Raw genomic sequence first — 14,086 nt, 5'->3', positions numbered from 1 at the left:
CAATTGCATAATAGTTATTTGCGCAAGACCAAATCGCCGCCAAAAATTCATCAGATCTTGAAAATTTTCTGTAATCTATAAGTGTGTTCTTTTAAAAAAGTCAACAACTCTATTAGATGTGCGTGTATACCTGGCAAGACACATCCCAGTCTGACAAAGAAAAAATTTGATGCGACGAGAGAGTCTGCGAGTTTTCCGACTCCATATGACCAGCAAACGGGATTACTTTCTCATCTTGTGTTTCGTACTTGCGACAGATTTGCATAAGTGTGAGTAGTTGTTTGCCTTTAACTACAAGACGCTCCAAATGTTTTATCGTCTTGTTATATTCGATCGACAATATTTTCAATTGATTCTTGTCTTTCGTCTGCTCTGAAATCGTTTTATATATCTCAATATGGGATTGCTAAAAATTGTTTATCAATAATTATAGTAATATATATTACGATTTAATAGTGAATAGAATATAAAATAAGATGTAACAGTAGTATATCATTGTTGTGTAACAATTGGTTTTCACGCATTTAAAAATTACAAGGTATAAACTAAATTTTTAAAAATTTAAAAATTGTCAATAAACCCATCAAGGGTTTAAATAACGCGTCTGATATACGCACCTGAAAGGAGGCGATTTTTTACAGTCCAGGAAGCTCTCTGGAAGAAGTCATGTTCCGTCAGAATTTCAGAGATTTCTTTCTTGGCTGTGGCATCGTACGTCATTATTTTACCTCGAAACTTGCGTATTTCTTCGAAAAGGCTCGCTGTACGTAACAATTGTTGCGTTATTATTTGTTGGTCTTTCTTGTCCTTGTCTTTGAGTGCCTCGTAACATTTTCTGTGATTTTTCGTTTCTAGAATGATGTCATATTGATCAAATATTAGCTTGTCTATTAGATATGACCTTAGCATAAAAATAATTTGCATTTGATAAACGTGCAGTTGCGATATTTGCATTTTTGAATCCCATTTTAAAAATGTTATAAAATATTGCTTGATTATAATTATGAAATTGCCTAACAGGCAATAATAATATAATATATAATTTCTTATTTTATAATTAATAATTTTATTTAAATTAGAAATATTTAGCACTAAATATAAACAAAATTCATTGCAAATGTAAAAAGGCAGTGAAATGCGCACTATTAAAAATAATAAATATTTTCTTACTATTTTGGTAATCCGACAGAATTCGTCGAAGATTTTCCCAGGAGCCTTGCAACTGATTTTCAAGTTGTGCCGCAGAAATTCTTCGTATATCCTTACTGTCTTCCACGAATGCATCAATCTTACCTTAATTGAATTAAAAACTTGCATAAAGTTGCATCGGCTATCGTATACTTTATCGTTTAAGTATATTAAAATGCTATACTTTTCATAAGGTCCACCTTCGTTAAATAAATCACCTATTATTATTATTATTATTAACATATTAAAATAAGATTTAGTATAAATTAAGTTTTACATTCTTAGTTATTTGTGATATATGTACAATTATAGTATAGAATTGAAAGCATCGGCTATCATGCACTCTTTGATTCGAAAATATTAAAATATTAAAATACTATATAGTTTTTATAAATACCACATTCGTTAAATAAATCACCGTTAAATACATTACTTATTGTTATTAACGCGTTAACATGAGTTTTAACATAAGTTAAATAAGTTTCATATTTCAAGCTATTTACGATATACGTACAATTATTATACAGAATTGGAAGCGAGCAAAATTCTGATAATATAAAATTTATGCAATATTAATACTTAGTGTGATGCTTTTGACATTGTTCAATGACTCTTCTAACTGTCGCTGAACGCCGTGAGTAATTGATTGTAACGAAATTTCGACTTTGTTCTGCTGATAATAGATTTTGTTAATTCCGGCATCCGTCTGAACGAGCGCCTCATTTAAAGCCCTTCGATAATTTCTTTCCTCGCGCTCCAGTCTCTCTCTATACGACTTCAATAATCGATCTATGATTTCAATATGTGATCTTGTATTTTTTTGATACTGTTCTTCGGCCTCAGCTAGCTCGTCCATTAAAAAACTTATTCTGAAAAAGGTTGGATAGTAAAAATATTTTTCTTGTAGAAAAATCCAAATTCTCGTCAACTATAATAATTATATTAAAATTAAAATCCTTTTTTTTTATATTTGAAGACTTTATGATATCGGTTATTAATCGGTTTATGTTCTTCGACTATTTTTGCTTCCAACAATAGTACAAATAAATTAGCGTATAGCGTAACATTTTAAAAAATGGCAAGATTCCGATAACCCTGGCGCCTTAATATTTTGACGATGGTTTCTGGTAGTACTTTTAACACTGAACAAAAAATTATATAGGTCTTATCGGGCTAACCGTTCTGGTTTTCAAGATATATAGTGTTAAAGTTAAAAATAAATAATATGAATTTTTAAATAATTCTTCAAGTGTGTGTATAAACTTACACACGTAGGCGGGGAGGGGCTATCTCCCCTCCCTCGCAAGCAGGGAGGGTGGGGGTGAACCTCGGTTCGCGTGAAAAGTTAAAAACCCGTTTTTTCTTCTTTCGTCGCTTTCGTATGAAAAGTTGCGCATTGTGTAAAAATATTTAATATCTGTAATAGAAATAATTTGTTATAGCAGAGAATAGTTAGGATATTGAAAAGTGCCACCTCGTGACACCTCATCATCGTTTCGCGTGGAAAGTGTGTAAACTCGTGGACTCGTGGACAGAAAGGTTGTCCGACTTATACACCCGTATTCATACTCTATGAATACGGCTCAAAGTCGGACAACCTTTCGGACAACCTTTCTGTCCGCGACCATATGCGTGGAGGCAGTAGGTTCCGCCCCCCCCCCGCTCCACTATTGTTAAACTATAGACACTACTACTACGTTTACGCGGAGTAAATTATCGCAAGTTTACTACAAAATCCCGTTTACGCGAAGGAATTATCGTAAGTTACTACAGAAGTAAAGCTCGCGTTAAACGTAGTAATAGTAATATACTACGTTTACGCGAGCGTTACTTCTGTAGTAACTTACGATAATTCCTTCGCGTAAACGAAATTTTCCTTCGCGTAAACGGGATTTTGTAGTAACTTACGATAATTTACTCCGCGTAAACGAGTGATATATCGTAAGTTACTACAGAAGTAACGCTCGCGTAAACGTAGTAATAGTGTGCCTTCAAAGTATCGCGCAAAAAAGTTTACAAATACTGGCACAGAAAAGCATAGTAAGGCTGAGTTTCCACTGAGCGCGTCACGCGTCGCGTCGTCACAAGTTAACCAATCAAAACATCCCATTTCATTACATTCTTGTGACGGGATCGAAATGGGATGTTTTGATTGGTTAACTTGTGACGACGCGACGCGTGACGCGCTCAGTGGAAACTCAGCCTAATGCTGCATTTCCACTATACGCGTCGCGCGTCACGTCACAACGCCGCGTCAAGAGTTATCCAATCAAAACGTTTCATTTTACGACGTCATTTCCGACAAGATCTTGCGTCGGAAATGACGTCATAAAATAAAACGTTTTGATTGGATAACTCATGACGCGGCGTCGTGACGCGACGCGTATAGTGGAAACGCAGCATAAAACTTCCCCTTAGATGCCAAACCACCATAGAAGCCTACAGTATTGCCACGTCGACAGAAAAAATTTTTTCTACGAACTTTTTGATCACACCTCGTATATCAAGGGCTGCGGTCCACTTGACGCTACAAATGCTTCGAAGCATTCCTCTTCTCTTTTCTTTCAATGAAGAAAGAAAGAGAAGAAGGACGCTCTAAAGAATTTGTAGCGTCAAGTGGACCGCAGCCAAGGTCATTGAAATCGGTGAGGTCGCCCTTAATCTAAAGTTTTACCAACTTTAACACTGTATACTCGAAAACCAGAGCAGTGTTAGTCCTATAAGACCTATATAATTTTTTGTTCAGCATTAAAAGTACTACCAGAAACCATCGTCAAATTAAGGCGCCAGGATTATCGGAATCTAATCCAAAAAATACTACAGGTGCAATGTATTGTACACAGTGAAGTAATCGATACTAAAGGAAAATCCGTTCGAAGATAAAATATTTCTTTAACCACTATTCAAATTTTATTCAGTTGCTATGTGAAACTCTGATGAGAATGCACTAAACAAACTAGTTTATCGCCGCGATTAGCCAATTTAATTTAATGTAACACATATGATTACCTGTAGTCCTTGATATCGAGAGCGCGGTCAAAATTACGCCACGCAATTTCCACGTCTTCGGCGATCCGCGGAATTTTGATCCTCAACATCATCTCCCACCATAACGTCCGGTAACGCATTGTATTTAAAGTACTGAGCTCAATCTCGCGCATTAGACGCTCTTTCCGTAACATCTGAGCGTGTTCCTCAGCTTCATGCTGCTTTTGGGTCTTGGCCCTCTGTTGTAATTCCTGCCATCTAACCGCTGTCTCTCCTTCTTTCGCATTTGAAGCCGGTATCTTTAATATATTTTTGAAAATATATATTACATGATAAAGAGCATTTCTTTACATATACGCAAAAGAGGCCTTTTTTATAATGAAATAAATATTTAAATTACTATTAATATTAAATGTTAAATTACAAAATGTTAATTTCTTCAATAATTATTTAATATCTATCTGATCGTGTGTGATAGAATTCTCGCGCTCAATAAATTTCTCGATTGGTCAATAAATATTTGTAAATATATCATACTCTCTCACAGTCTCAAAATCTTTTTTTCCAAGTGAAACAATAACTCTCGCAAAGTTCGCGTATGCAGAAAAAATTCCCGGATAGATTTTTATAAAATAAATTATGTAAAGTATATAAAGTAAAATAGTAATGTACAAATTAAACATAAATAAAAATAAGTATATAAAATAAATTACAGTTTGATTAAATTACAAATTTATAAAATTATAAAATTATAATTTGTAAAATATTACAAATTTACTCTCTTATAGATAACTTTATAATAATGAAAAATAGTTTTTACGTATAAAAAGTATTACATATCACAATGTCACTATTCTTCTGCATAGGAACAACTTTTCGAAAGATGCAAAAATTGTTATAAAAGGGAAAAACAATTTTGCTAAAGTATCTAAAAATTTACTTGAATACAGATCTAAAAATAATTTTTTTGGACTATCAAAATAATTATTGTAGAACGCTCAAGCTGGTTGCTAGAATGTCAGAACATTTTTACAGCATTATTATCATGCTTTTATGGTGCAACAAAATTAATTTTACTATTTAGCTAAATTTTTAGATACTTTAGCAAAACCGTTTTTTCCGTATATACCAGTCTTACTTACCACTGGATGCATTTTTTAAACTGCGTCGTGATTACAAGATTGCACATGCCTCGATTAAAAATTTTTAGGCTAAATTTGTCTATTTGTGAAACATGCGTTTTTCGTGATTTTCTTCTTTTATATGAAAATTTATGTATGTATGTATACTCCGTCCAACAAGAGATCATGGTTGATCAAACGTAAATAATGAAAGGGTACAGAGCCGTAACAAGGTGTTCGCGTTCACAAATTATTGCTTCCTCATAGAGGAAGCTTTGTTTTCGTAAATTCGTGCGTATAAAAAGTTGGCTCTAATCAACCAAATTTAAAAAAAATTATATATGGGGTAGAATAGGGGTAGAAAAAACCAAAGAAAAAATTGTTTTTTAAGTTTTTAATGTCAATATGTTCAGTGTTCTAAAACGTTGAAATATCGCATTGAAAAAAATGTCCGTATGTATGTATGTGTGTGTGTATGTGCCAAATTTACCGAAATTTCTATAACTCCAGAACTAATCAACCAAATCTTAAAAAATGATATATGAAATAGGGGTAGAAAAAAGAGTGAAGAATATAATAGAATTAATAAAAATTGTTAATAATAAAGGGGTTACCGATTTCTGTAAAAGAAAACAGCTAAGTTTACTATACATATACTATAACTCAAGAATTCATTAACTAAATTTTAAAGAATTATATATGAAATAGGGGTAGAAAAGACTGAAGAATATAATAGAATTAATAAAAATTGCTAATAATAAATAAGGTCTTATTGTTTTTTTTAACGTAACGTTTTATTTTCATTATTGTGCGTATAAAAGTATCAAGATTATAAAGTAAAAAACTATGAGATATTTCATATTTTAAAACAGAAACTTTTATTATAATCGACGCAAATGGCGAGTAACAATATCGCTTAATCACGACGTTTCGACCCGGGGAATTGGGTCCTTCTCAAGTGTCTATACGCTTGCATGGAACTATCGCTCTCACGTAATGGATATGAAGATTTTGACCGAAAAAGTCATATATCAAAAAATGTTTGATATCGTAGAGCACCTTTTGATGCGAATTTCATAATGTTAAAATGCATAACGTATAAAGTCCGAACAGCCACACACGGAGTCACACGGCTAAAAGATGACGATCTGTCTAGAGCAAGTAACTCGAGATTGCTTAACTTTACGAAATTCACATCAAGGTGCTCTACGATATCGAACATTTTTTGACACATATGACTTTTTCGGTCAAAATCTTCATATCCATAAGATGTTCATGTGAGAGCGATAGTTCCATGCCAGCTATAGACACTTGAGAAGGACCCAATTCCCCCGGGTCGAAACGTCTTGATTAAGCGATATTGTTACTCGCCATTTGCGTCAATTATAATAAAGGTTCCTGTTTTAAATTATCATTGGCGGATTAATCTTCATCTTTTTGATTTCATATTTTATATAAAAAGTATCATAACAAAATAAAATATCTCAGGAAATTCTTAATGGAAGACAGCTTTTTATTATAGTGTATAGGGTATAGGGGAGCTTCCGGCGGACGGTAGGAGCGAACAGACGGCTCATGGAAGGAAGCGCAGGGAAAACGGAGTAAAAGGAAGGAAAAGGAAGGAGGACCTCGAGGGAGCGATGGGATCGACGGAGGAAACATAGAGGAAGAAGAGAAATTGAAGGGAACGTGCGGAACAGTCAGTGAAGCAAGAACGAGAAGACACAAGAAGGAAGAGACGTATAGGTTAGGACCGAGGGAGAAAGCGGAAGGAGGGGATGAGAGCGATGGAGACGGAAGGTCGCGCAGGCGTGCTGGCGAGAACGCGATCGGAAGGCTGCAGTGCAAGACAAAAACGGTGAGAGGAGATGGCGTAGGACGCGGAAACACCGACTGCGGCCGAGACGGCGCGGGGTGCCGGCCCCTCCAAAAGAGCGGGTTGGCACTACTGCGGGGCGTCGAGGCGCAGCAACGGTGCAGGCTTGAGCCGGGAGGAGAGACAGGACGGCGCTGTGAGAGGGCAGAGCTGGCAGGCCTGAAGAGGAACGATACGGGCCGAGAGGGCGCACGCGCAGAGCGAAGACGGGAGGAGAGACGGCGCTGGGAGCGGGCAGGGATGGCAGACCTGAAGGAGAGGCGATGAAGTTGGCGTACTGATGGAAAGCGCGGAAGACGAGAAAAACATAAGCGAGAGGTTAGAAGTAGAAATAGTAGTAGAATGAGAAAAAGGAACGTACCGAAAGAGAGGCAGACAGAAAGTAAGTGAATAATGTAGATAAAAAGGGAAGAGAAAGCGGGGAGGAAGAACAGAGGCAGGTAATGATAGAGGGACAGTCATAAGCACTAACAATTTCAATGCAGTGACAGGAGAAGAGAGGACGACGAGGACCGAGCAGAGGACGGAAGAGAAAGAAAAGCGGGAAGTAGGTTAAGGGTAAAGATAGACGAGGACAAGTCGGTGGAGGAGAGGATAAGAGAGAGAGTGGAGTGGGAGGGGAGAGTAGGAAGGAAGGTGGAGGTGAGCAAGAGGGTGAGGGTGTCGAAGGAGAACAAAAGTGTAAAGATGACGAAGGAGGAGGAGATTTTGAAGGAGATGGAGGACAAGCTCCTCATGGGCGCGGACGACGAGCAACAGACCAATGACTTGAAGTAGACAGGAAGGAAGAACAGAGACAGGATGAGGCGGAAGGAGGCGAACGGGGAGGCGAAAGAAGAGGGAAGAGTTAAGAGAAGGGAAATAGATTATTGTGAGGTCGCATAAGGCCAGGAAAAGAAGGAAGGGGTTTAATCTTTTTTGTAAAATTGTTGTTAAAACAGAATGTGTAAGAGGTGTTTGTGAGAGGTTTGGGAACGTTCCTCGTAAAAAACGCCTTGTAAACCCTACGGGGATACACAATAAACGGACATACAATTATAGTGTATAGAATTTTGCGAGAATTGGTGAGAGTTACCGATTTCTGCTTAAAAAATGTGTAACGATTTCTACTTTTTAATGATACTCTATATAAAATTACATGTATAACTAATACATGTAACTTTTAAGCAAAAATCGGTAACTCCTTCACCGATCCTCGCCAAATTCAATACCTTTCTTAAATGACACTTTATCCATCAAATAACTTACACATTTTTTAAGCAGAAATCGGTAATCCTTTTACCTCGTAAAATGGAAAACAACCTTCTTTTAATAATACTTTATATAAAATTACACGTACATTTTATACGGTACACTTTTTAAGCAGAAATCGGTAATCCCTTCACCGATCCTCGCCAAATTAAATAACAATCTTCCTTTAATGACACTCTATCCATCAAATAACTTAGGGTAGATTGAGGCCAATCGGATTAATATAAGTTTTAAGACAATTTTCATTAGTGTTTTATTTTAAACTAGCTATATTTTATCGTGCTAAAATTAGTAATCCGATTTGCCTCAGTCTACCCTATACATTTTTTAGGCAAAAATTGGTAACCTTTTCACTAATCTTCGCCAAATTCAAAACAATTGACCTCCCTTTAATGATACCTTATATATATAAAATTACATGTATGATTTGTACACTTTTTAGGCAAAAATTGGTAACCCCTTCACCGATCATTGCTAAATACAACACCAATATATCTTTAATGATACTCTATCCATAGAAAAAAGTGTGCAAGTATAGAAACTTGCACATTGCTTCCTCATAGTTTTTAAATGTGCAAGTAAAAACTTGTTTAAGTGAGCAAGTAGAAACTTGCACATTGCTTCCTTATAGTTTTTAAGTGTGCAATTAAGTAGAAACCTGTACATTGCTTTCTCTATGAGAAAGCCAAATTAATAAATATCTACTAATAATTATGCATAAAAAAACAGGCTTTCTCATAGAGGAAGCAGTACAGGTTTCTACTTGCACACTTTTAAAAACTATAAGGAAGCAATGTGCAAATTTCTACTTGCTCACTTAAACAAGTTTCTACTTGCACACTTGAAAACTATGAGAAAACAATGTACAAGTTTCCACTTGTTCGTTTGTTTGTAGCCCTTAACATACACCCTGGGTCAAAGGGTCAAATGACCCAGTAAAAAATTGTGTCGCATTATCTATCATTGAAACGCTGAAATCGGGATCTGTCGCGTCGTTTCTTGGTAGTTTTAACCTCTCTCTAGGTGGTGGTACAGTCGCTGTAAGTCAGCAGGCGTCCGGCTGTGTTTGGCTGCCGTCCGCGTCAAACGTTTCGAAAATCACGGGTCATTTTTTTAAATGTTAGCTTTCGCGCGTATTTTTACCTTAAAGTATATAATCCAGAAAGTATGCAGTTAAATTTTCACGTAAAAATATTGAAAATTTAGAAAGTTATTGAATATTTTGTAAGAAACAATTTTTTGGTTTATAAACCATATTTTGAATTTTTGAACCATAAAGCTTTATTAATAACCCTTCACAAACAATCTTACATTTATTTTGAGTGTTGCAAGAATACACCTTTTTAATTTCAGCCAAAAAGAATCGATCCCCCGTTTGTGGTAATTACGCAAAGTAGCGCTGGGTCAAAATGACCCAGTGGGTATTTTATGTCTCAAACAGGTCATCTTCCCGGAGGGCGAGGGGGTCTTCCCCCCTGACACCGGGGGGCTACTGGGCGTAGCCCAGTAGTTGAAGATTTCCTCACGTTAAAAAAAAAAAAGTGTGTATGTTAAGGGGTAGCTATGTAAGCAAAAAATTTTGATTTTTTGGAATAGTCTTAGTTTTTTGCTGTTTTCAGGTCTTAGGGCCAATATCACAGTCTCCGATTAACGTGATCCTTCAATTAAACTCACTCTTCAGCTCTTTCTACTGGGATAGTTAGAAAGAGATGCAGAGTGAGTTTAATCGGAGGATCACGTTAATCGGAGACTGTGATATCGGCCCTTAGAATTTATTTGAGACAAATTTTATCGTATGCATCTTGTTGTGGACGAAATTTGCAACAAAAAAAAACCCTTGTATTTTTTTCGTACGACAAACGCTGATTTTTTTATTGACGCGCAAAGTTATCCAATATTGCGCACAGGTCGGATAACGTTTGTTTTACACCGAAATAGATAGATAGATAAATAAAAATACTTTATTTACCCCAAAGGGTCTTAAAGGGCGTTTTTTTTTATTTGGGACGTGCCCAACCCTGTACATCTTTTCAACACCTCCTTTTATCCAACACACATGGCGTTTTGTAGGGACGTACCCAACCCTTTACAAACTTAGTGACCTCACATCTCATTTCTCTTCCCTTCGTCTTCCATCCGGCACCCTTCTGGCCATCTCCTTCAGCTTCCCTTAATTAATTCCGCACCCCTCTGACTTCCTCCTTTCCGTCGTTGCTCTTCCCTTTTCTTTCCGGCTCTCTCCCTCCTTGTGTTGGCTTCGATAAATTGTCTCACTGTTCCAACATTTGCTAATACAGATTTTCCAGTACCATTGTACATCTGTAGGAGATGGATCTTCAGAACGTCTGTGAATCCACATCACAAAAGCTATTGCGTGCTTGCAACCATCTATAGTAAAATAAATTATATAAGTTAATTAATATTTGTTATAATACACACACATTAAGTAAACTTATATACAAAATCACAGATTTATAGATCAAGCCTACCACTTGAAACAGCACTTGACATTCCACATTAATAATTGATTTATTTTCTTCATTAACTGTTACAATAACAGAATATGTTTTATTTCGAACTTGTTGTTCAGGACAAACTTTGGCTTTATAACTGTACATATTGAATTTTCTCCTTTTATACAAACATAATCTATTGCGGAATCTCCATAGTTTTGTCGAAAAGAACTAAAATAACAACAAATAAATGTGTAAAACATATTAATAATATTGTAAAAAAAATAAATACATATATTAAAATTTTAATAAATTTTTTTATGTAAAAACTTACACGTTTATTTTTGCATTGCGGACCTCAGCATTAAAGTTGTCATTATTTTTCACATATTCACATACCATAAACGTGTCTATTTTTGGTAAATTATTGGAATTACTTTTTACAAAGCCCGAATCAACCATTTTTTATATTGATATGATATATCGTCTTAAAACAATATTATTTAACACTGACACTGTTTCTCTTGTGGAGATGTCATCGAGTTTTGTCGTGGTGACGTCACAAGTCCGTGAGCCAATGAGATGGCGCTTCGTTTATGTTCAAATGTGACGCTTCTCAAAACATTATTTATAAAAATTTGGACTAACATAAAAATATATTTATAGCAATTTTATATTTTTTACATTATATATAATACTAGCATGCCCCGCCGGGCTTCGCCCCGGCCCCGGTAATTTTTTTTTTTTTTTTTTAGTTATTATGCTATTCGGGGCGGAGACGAATCCAACAAATCATAGATCATTAAAATCTGTCCAGCCGTTTTTGAGTTATAAATGGTGTAACTAACACGACTTTGTTTTATATATATATATATATATATATATATACATATATATATATATATATATATATATATATATACAGAGTGGACCATTTTAATCCATCCAGTCGAATATCTCGAAAACCAAGCCCGGGAGAGAAAAATGTTTCAGAAGTTGTTTGGTTCGAAGGGGGACATAAGATGATGTCATTGACCATGGTCGTTTATAAAGCTCACGTGAATGACATCTTTAATTTCTTAAATAGAAACCCCTATTTTTCAATGCATATTCTTGTAGCTAATCTCGAGAGCTTTTCAAAACACTATAATAAAGTATTTTTTCATTAAAAATTTTTGGAATTATAAGGTTTGAAAGTTCTAGTATTTTGACATATAAAATACAAAATATTTTGTAAAACATTAAGTTTTCGGTAATGTTACCTTAATACTTTTATGCATAGAATAATGAGGCGAATCAATTGGTATAAAAAAAGACATAGTTGCTTTTAAGAAAAAGTATGCAGATGCGTGTTGCAAATTACATTTTTTCATTATACATATGTTTTTATACAAAAAAATTTTTACTGGGCCAAGAAACATCATAAGATAATAATTCGTCAAAGTATAAAACTTGGTAAAATATTAACACATACTTTGATATAATTTTAATATCATAAATATTTTTATTATTTCTTATATAAATATAAAGAGTTCGTACAAATATTAATTTACGAATAATTAGGTGTAATTATAAATATTCAATATTGTCTAGCAAAGCATATTGTATGAGGCAAAGCGAATAATGCATTGATTTCAAATATTCGTACATACTCTCTGTGACTTCAAATTGCAGCACATAACTAGAGTGAAAATCTGCATAAAAACAAAGCTTCCTTTTAATATAAAAAAATGTCGTGTGCAATTAACATTTTGTTACAGAAATCTCATTTTAGCAATGCATTCAAAAAAACAAAAAATAAATATAAAAACAAGAAATAAAAAATGAGAGATAAAAATAAAAGATAAAAATGTGTTTCAAAAATAAAGCATTTGCGACGATAGATTAATACTATTAATAGCCCATGAAACCGACAGAGATCTCCCGTGACAAAACGGTTTTAGACCTACATAATGACATTTATTAAGTTATACTGATTAAAAAAACAAGAACTATCGGATTAAATAATCACCAATGATCGTATTGAGTTTTGCTTTTTAGCGCTTCTCCCTCGATTTGTTACGCTAATTCGTGGCATTTCCAGGTGGAAACGGAGATACAGAAAAGTACGCGCAGAGATAGAAAAAAGTTAATGTTCCGGACAAAATCCGGAATTCCCTGTATAAATTCGTATGTTAATTTTGTCGTCATTTATTATGCGTTACGTAAAAGAGATGGAGACGCGCCCGTTCCTACCAAGGTCACGATGAACATGACTCTTCCTTCACGTCTTCACCAAAACGAAAAGACGGAACGAACGAACTCGCTTACTCTCTCTCTCTCTCTCTCTCTCTCTCTCTCTCTCTCTCACACACACACACACACACACACACACACACACACACACACACACACACACACACACACACACACACACACACACACACACACACACACACACACACACACACACACACACACACACACACACACACACACACACACACACACACACACACACACACACACACACACACACACACACACACACACACACACACACACACACACACACACACACACACACACTTGTTTGCAGACTTTCACCATTTCTAAATCTTATCTAAAAAATCGTTGTTCTCGTTCCAGTCAACATTTAAATTTAAAATGAAAACTAATATGACAAAGAAGCAAAATATGAAAGAATTCGCCTATTTTATTATGGATTCTGGTCCATAAACGCACATACTTGACTTTTATGCATTTCTAGAGGAAGTTGGGAAATTCTAGGGGAAAGATACTTTGGTGAGGGGTGAATTTCGTATATTATTATATCTAATATTATAAGCTATAATTGGCACTAAAAACTTCACACTATAAATTAACTTAAATATTATAATATCACTAATTTTATATAAAATAATTTATATTTTATAATATTGTCCAGACTTTCCCAGGGTATCTTCTGGTGATGACGGCGGTATTAACGAACAAACTTATTTGTTTGTTCAGTAGCGGGATTCTGTAACTCGAATCCTTAATGACAGTTTCAGTATCGTTGCGCAGGTATTATATATAGTAAAAAAGCTGCGCAACAATACCGAAACTGTCGTTAAGAAGTTACATATATACAGAATCCCATCTCTGCTAAGTCTCTGATACAAGCAAAGCACGTAAATAAAACAAAATATCAAGTTTTAGCGGAACAAAATGACAAAAGATTGAGGTCT

At 35.1% G+C, this 14,086-nt stretch overlaps 1 protein-coding gene across 1 annotated transcript; it reads right to left on the bottom strand.

Moving 5' to 3' along the window:
• Window positions 1-112: 112 nt before the first annotated feature.
• Window positions 113-7,543, bottom strand: LOC143898860 (dynein regulatory complex subunit 2). The gene is made up of 6 exons (XM_077408643.1): window positions 5,319-7,543; window positions 4,198-4,475; window positions 1,768-2,057; window positions 1,171-1,293; window positions 618-851; window positions 113-372 (listed from the first exon to the last, which is right to left on the bottom strand). The coding sequence occupies exons 1-6, from the start codon at window positions 5,328-5,330 to the stop codon at window positions 113-115; spliced, it is 1,197 nt and encodes a 398-aa protein (XP_077264769.1). The 5' UTR covers window positions 5,331-7,543.
• Window positions 7,544-14,086: the final 6,543 nt, after the last annotated feature.

Source organism: Temnothorax americanus, unplaced genomic scaffold (genome assembly GCF_048541705.1).
Source record: "Temnothorax americanus isolate GAGA-0224 unplaced genomic scaffold, ASM4854170v1 Scaffold24, whole genome shotgun sequence".
In the NCBI taxonomy this organism is placed as follows: domain Eukaryota; kingdom Metazoa; phylum Arthropoda; class Insecta; order Hymenoptera; family Formicidae; genus Temnothorax; species Temnothorax americanus.
Note: the sequence above shows the minus strand (reverse complement) of the source record. Positions and strands in the feature narration are given on the sequence as shown.

Coding starts and splice junctions, on each gene's coding strand:
- LOC143898860 (XM_077408643.1), bottom strand. Junction 2,058..4,197: donor CTCGATATCAAGGACTACAG/GTAATCATATGT, acceptor AACCTTTTTCAG/AATAAGTTTTTTAATGGACG. Junction 373..617: donor AAAAAATCGCCTCCTTTCAG/GTGCGTATATCA, acceptor AAACGATTTCAG/AGCAGACGAAAGACAAGAAT.